A 6,587-nucleotide genomic window follows, 5' to 3' on the forward strand; every position below is an offset into this window, starting at 1 on the left:
GAAAATATTCAAATATTAGTGCTACAATAACAAATTCAGAATAATTGGCAATGAATTATAATACCAAATATGGATTAAGAAAATGATATTACTTAGAAAACTTATTACATTTTTTAAATATCAAAAATTTAAAAATTGTAATAGATGACCTTCATGTATTTCGTAAAAAAAAAGGAAGTGCAAATAATCTTTTTTTAATCATTTTTAACTAGATTTATCTGTTACTATTTCAAAAGTGTTCAATATTTAAACATAATTATTGCATATTGTAAATTTTTTTAGTTACTAATTATGTCCAAAAGTTTTATATAGATACATATTTTAAGAAATTGTATCTTTATAAATAAATTTTGAGATTATATGTTTTAAATCAAGAATGTGCTTGTACAATAAAATTACTAAGTATTTAATTATTTAAGATGCATTTACTAATTTAGTCCTAATTATATATACATTTATAATTGTTTATTTAAATATTTACATTTATGACCTTATACCATTTAGGGTTAATTTCATCATACAACATAATATTTTGAAAATTTTCACCACATAGCATGTATCGTCATAATTTCAACAAATCGCATGATATTTTGAAATTTTTTCACGTCATAGCACGAAATGCAATAATTTTACCGTATGATATAAAATTTCAAAACAATTTCATAGCATAGCACTCCGTTAGCTTTCTATCAATGACCTAATGGAGATCTGACGTGGTCGACGTCGTTGGTCTACCCTTGTTCATCCTAGCCATACATGGCCACGTCAAATCTCCATTAGATCATTGACAGAAAACTAATATCGTGTTATGCCACGAATTTTTTTTGAAATTTTGTGTCTTACAATGGAATTATTGCATTTCATGCCATGCTATGAAAAATTTCAAAATATCGTAGGACTTGGTGAGATCATGACGATATGTGCTATATAGTGAAAATTTTCGAAATATCGTGTTGTATAGTGAAATTAACCTTACTATTTATAAAATTATTTTTCTAACCGGAGGATACAACTATATATATATATATATATATACACACACAATAATAATTAATATTATTCATTTTCAATATATAATATGCTAATTTATTAAGGCATTTACTCTTTTACTCCTATTTAATAGGGTGAGATACAACTTTAAATATACTAATCTGATTTTGAGGTAATCTAATATTATCAGCCAAGATGACCAACGCCACTCGTCCGAAGTGTTCGATGAGGGAAAATCTTGAACATCATATAGTGCTAGATTCATGGAATCTCTTATATAGTATTGCTCGGGATACCCATCGATCTTTGCTTTTCAATTCCTCCATTATCCCTTGAGAATACGTCTCCCCGTCCTTCTCAGCACTGGACCCACCTGTGTTGGTGTCTTTCACTGCTTTATAAACCTAAATGCCAAAACATATACCATCATAACGACAATAGCTGAATTTGCAGATATGACAAAATCAAACAATCACAAGTAACAATTGCATTGCATACCAAACTTTCAGAGAAAGGGGCATAATGCTAGCACTGCCATACATCATTGACTCTAGAAACCAGTTCTCGGCTTCTGTTTGTAACCATGACTTGCATCTCAAGATCCATTGCTCATCAAATGGATCCCACAACCAGCATGGGCATTACAAAAGCTACTCAAGTTTATCTTGCCTGCTAGTTTATCGATTGCATTTGCTTTTGGAGTGTTAAATCCTAACAATGGTCCCACTTTAGCTTACAGTTGGGCTATGACGCCAAGAAGCAGGATGCCATCGAATAATTTTTCCTTTTCTTTTTTTTTGGATAAGTAACCATCCAATAATATCACTACCTTAAGAAGAACATTGACTTTCACCCCGAGGATCCTTGTAATAAAGGATCAAGTATTTTGGAAGATTTGTGGAAGGCCTATTGCGTCCTGTGCTTGTTCACAAGCGTAGCTGATTATTAAGATCCTCATTTATATTCCATTTCTATTCATCTTTCAGATAATTGGCAATCACAAAGTATTAACTAATAAGTTAATAAGACAATATCAAACAATAAAAAGGAAAACTGACAATAATTTGAACTCATATTACACAAATATAGATAATAATATTCCATTTTGAGGATGAACAGGAAACTGAGCTTTGAATGAACCTAATAAACCAGTGCAAGCCACTTATGGCATGCTGCTTCCTTATGGCATGCTGCCCTGTCATCAGTTAATTAAATCGAGCAAGTTCAATAAAAAATTGTCACTTCGAGTGCAATGGTGGAATAAAATGTGATTAAACTTTGAAATGATATTTAGAGAATATCATCTTATCAAGTTCATACCTAATTTTAGAACAAGTCTCCCTTCAAAAGCTAAAATCAAGGTAGATTTCCCAGATCTAGGGCTGGGGTTCCCGGTAATAACGTCATCTTGCATTAATGACCGCAAAAAGCTAGAGCTAATAAATAGCACAGAACCCAAAAGGAATGTAAAATTACAGTCTATCATCTTACTAACATAATATCCTCTTTTATAAACTCTCTATATCATTTTCTTACACCGGAAAAAAGGGTCAACAATTTGCACAGAGATAGTTCTTGAATTCCATTGTGTTAAAAGTAGAAATCCTCAGCTACATAATCTTATAATTTGAAGTTCTTTCCAGTCATCAGTATTTTTTTTTCTTGTAACTTTGATTGTTGCTTTGAAAAATATACTAAAAATAGAAGTACAAACAGTTAGTTCTGAAATCCTCTGCAAGTGACTATAAACTACTTTCACTTACCTTCCATGCTTGATAAAAAGCTGCTGATATTTAGGTTCACTGAAGGGTGCCTCTTTAAGGTCAAAATATCCAAGTTATTCCAAAGTCTTACCCAGCGGGTCAAAACAAAACAGGATTGAAAGATATTCTAAAATTGTAACATGATATAAATACTTAAAGGGATTACCTGAAAGAGCTGTTTCTAACTCTGATCCTGTCACACACATAATCCAGTGTCGACAAAACTCTTGAGCCAGTTTAAACATTCGCTATTGAAGTTATGAAACCTGATCTTCACGAGCTTCAAAATTTTTCCGTTTTGAGTTGGACTCATCAAAAAGTTCTGATAATTTTCACCACATAGCACGTATCGTCATAATTTCACCAAATCGCATGATATTTTGAAATTTTTTCACGGTATAGCACGAAATGCAATAATTTTGCTATATGATAGAAAATTTCAAAACAATTTCATAGCATAGCACGCCGTTAGCTTTCTGTCAATGACCTAACGGAGATCTGACGTGGTCGACGTCGTTGGCCTACCCTTGTTCATCCCAGTCATACACGGCCACAACAAATCTCCATTAGGTTATTGACGGAAAACTAATATAGTGTTATGCCATGAATTTTTTTTTTGATATTTTGTGCCTTACAATGGAATTATTGCATTTCATGCTATGGTGTGAAAAATTTCAAAATATCATACGATTTGGTGAGATCATGACGATATGTGCTATGTAGTGAAAATTTTCAAAATATCGTGTTGTACAGTGAAATTAACCCTACTATTTATAAAATTATTTTTCTAACCGGAGGATACAACTATATATATATATAACAATAATAATTAATATTATTCGAATTCAATATATAATATGCTAATTTTTTAAGGCATTTACTCTTTTACCCCTATTTAATAGGGTGGGGTACAACTTTAAATATACTAATATGATTTTGAGGTAATCTAATATTATCAGCCAAGATTACCAACGCCACTCATCCGAAGTGTTCAATGAGGGAAAATATTGAACACCATATAGTGCTAGATTCATGGAATCTCTTATACATTATTGCTCGGGATACCCATCGATCTTTGCCTTCAATTCCTCCATTTTCCCTTGAGAATACGTCTCCATTTTCACTGCTTTATAAACTTAAATGCCAACACATATACCATCATAAAAACAATAGCTAAAGTTGCAGATATGAAAAAATCAAACAATCACAAGTAACAATTGCATTGCAGACCAAACTTTCGGAGAAAGGGGCATAATGCTAGCACTGCCATACATCATTGACTCTAAAAACCAGTTCTCGGCTTCTGTTTGTAACGATGACTTGCATGTCAGATCCATTGCTCATCAAATGGATCCCACAACCAACATGGGCATTACTAAAGCTACTCAAGTCTATCCTGCTTGCTAGTTTATCGATTACATTTGCTTTTGGAGTCTTAAATCCTAACAATGGTCCCACTTTAGCTTATAGTTGGGGCCATGACGCCAAGAAGCAGGATGCCATCGAGTATTTTTCCTTTTTTTTTTTTTAATGGAAGGGGCAATATGCCGAACACATTGTAGACATAGAAGATGGGGAGTTTGGTTACAAACGGGAGAAAATGATGGGAAGGGCAATTTGACCTCTAATAGTAGCGTCAGATATAGCAAAAGTTAGAGGGTTACAAAGACTAACCTGAATACTCCAGCGGAGGTTGTCGGCAGGATCGACAGAACCAGTTAGTTGAACGAGCGACTCTTCGCTGGAGCGATCTGCAAACTGGAAATCCAAAGAAACAGTAGGTTGAAGAGAAGTCGCAAAGATGGGCGAAATAGCAAAGAGATGAGAGGAACGGGATGTAGAAAGAAGACAGCGTTCCAGATTGTCAATGGTCGGCCGTAGTGGGGCTGTATAAGTATAACGGCCTTTGGTTTCAGCGGGAAACCGGTGACAAGAGGAAGGTTGTCCATTTTAGCCATCCCACATGTTTTTCTGCTTATGGTGGGAAGAAAATTGGAAACATGTCTCCTTCTCTAGCATCTAATCAAGCCTCATGTCCTTGTTCAAGGTGGTGAAATCACCCACAAGGGTTTTGTTTTAAGGCCTGGACGGTGGTTCACTAGGCTTTTGGCATAATTAGCTCCCAAAAAAGAATCCCAAAATAGCAAAAGAATATTGAGCTATTTAGATGCATCGGTTGGAATTTGACCGTATTGTTATCTGTAGCAGGACTTTATGAAATTTGTGCTCAAGATGACTGAAAATATAAGAGATCTTCACATATCAAATATCTCTTGAAACATAAACTTTTGTTTTTTTCAGGATCATGCTATGCTCATGAGGGTGGTCAAGGGGTTTAAGTCTCTCTATCAGGCAGTAAAGATGGCACCTGAGTTGTGGTCAGCTATGTTAATCCGTATGGTTGTGAAGCCTGATTTCCAAGGATTCATGATGGACATAGTTTCGACTTTACTAGTTCATTCTAGTATTAAGCTTCCCGGGACTTTCTTGGGTTTGTATCTCTAGAATTCTTCATAAGGTGGTGGACGATTCAGGTGAATTGTGAGGGAGACGCTAAGTAATTAGTCATGGTGTGCCTTCCTTTTCATGCAAAAGCCAATTTTGACCTTTATTCGTGTAGTAGTGGTCAATGCAGCTTGCAAAGTTCGAGACCACGGCCTGAGAGGACAAAAATGTGGAAAGCAAGTACCGTGAAAACTGGAGCAGAAAGAGGACTCAGATAATGAAGGAATTGTCGGCAAGGCAATGGTGCCATTACGCACGACGAGCGAACATACAAGGCCATCCTCATCGTCCTCCCTCTGTTTTATGCCATTCCACTCTTGTGAGAAAATAGATCTGGGAAGAGTTAATTTGTTTTAGGGAGCATATGTGCTCCTTAGATACCGGGATAGTGAAAATAGTTTGATTAAATAGCTTTGTTTGAGAGGCTGAAATTCTAGACCTTTGCTTTGAGATGTTCAAACCTTTTATACTCCAGAACATCAGAAGATCGAAAAGCATACAACATTGTATTGCTGTCCTTTCTGATAAGCACCTTTTAGTATTTTGCAAGCCTCCACGATGACCTTTGGTCTGTGTTTCATTGCTTTAGTTTGTCAAAAAATGAGAGTTACGTGCACAAGTAGAGGAAAGCTAAGTATATACACTGACCTTCGATAACTAATGGAAACCGGAGCCATCAGGGTTGGAGAAACGGAAGAGAGGCCCCCTGTCACGTCATTGCCATAAGTGAGTGTTTCTTTTCTGGAAGTGAGTTCTTATATAGTGCTCAATGCTGAATTTCTTGGACATTCAATAATGCCGCCTTGCTGAATTATTTGGGTGGTTGGTCAAGTTAACTTTCTTTTCTTTCTTTTTTTGTGGGGGGGAGGTGGTGGGAAGTTGTATTGTATATATTATATATTGGGAAGTTGTATTGTATATATTATATACTTTTATTTGTTCAAAGGCCTTGCACCCCAAGGCTCTAAAGATTTATTTTTCCACGATTTGATTTTATAATAAACAACAAATTAATTGATAAAGACTGTCAGGAATCTGGCAGTAGGTGGGCAGCATGAGTTGCGTGGTCCGTTGTTGTTTTTTTTTTTTTTTTTTCAGGATGATAAGAGTACAATTAGGAAATGCCCATCGCATGGGTAGGATTAAACACCACTCGTAACGAAACATGGGATTTCATTATTCTTGCATATCGACGTCTGCCATGAAAGGTTATCTATAACGGTGCAGTTGGGACCTTGTGGGTCTCGCGTGATATGATATTAGTGATCGGACGTATCTTTTCTGCTAAAGAGGCATTTCTTAAATGTTGGGTGCCGGAGATCATTCTTG

At 35.4% G+C, this 6,587-nt stretch overlaps 1 protein-coding gene across 6 annotated transcripts; it reads right to left on the minus strand.

The window, feature by feature from the left end:
* Positions 1–1,044: 1,044 nt before the first annotated feature.
* LOC116189280 lies at positions 1,045–6,292 on the minus strand. Of its 6 annotated transcripts, XM_031518875.1 has the most exons (5): positions 5,907–6,292; positions 5,698–5,828; positions 5,443–5,591; positions 4,428–4,511; positions 2,038–3,888 (listed from the first exon to the last, which is right to left on the minus strand). In XM_031518875.1, exons 2-5 carry the CDS (start codon positions 5,754–5,756, stop codon positions 3,803–3,805), a joined length of 378 nt encoding a protein of 125 aa, XP_031374735.1. In that variant the 5' UTR covers positions 5,757–5,828; positions 5,907–6,292; the 3' UTR covers positions 2,038–3,802. The 6 variants fall into 6 exon arrangements, 5 of the variants coding, with proteins under 5 accessions (XP_031374732.1, XP_031374734.1, XP_031374733.1 ...); XM_031518872.1 differs by lacking the exons at positions 2,038–3,888; positions 5,907–6,292 and adding an exon at positions 1,045–1,394 and having other exon boundaries at positions 5,360–5,591; positions 5,698–5,819; XM_031518874.1 differs by lacking the exons at positions 2,038–3,888; positions 5,907–6,292 and adding an exon at positions 1,045–1,394 and having other exon boundaries at positions 5,443–5,554; positions 5,720–5,778.
* Positions 6,293–6,587: the final 295 nt, after the last annotated feature.

The sequence above is a fragment of the Punica granatum genome, chromosome 8 (assembly GCF_007655135.1).
Source record: "Punica granatum isolate Tunisia-2019 chromosome 8, ASM765513v2, whole genome shotgun sequence".
NCBI classification, from domain to species: domain Eukaryota; kingdom Viridiplantae; phylum Streptophyta; class Magnoliopsida; order Myrtales; family Lythraceae; genus Punica; species Punica granatum.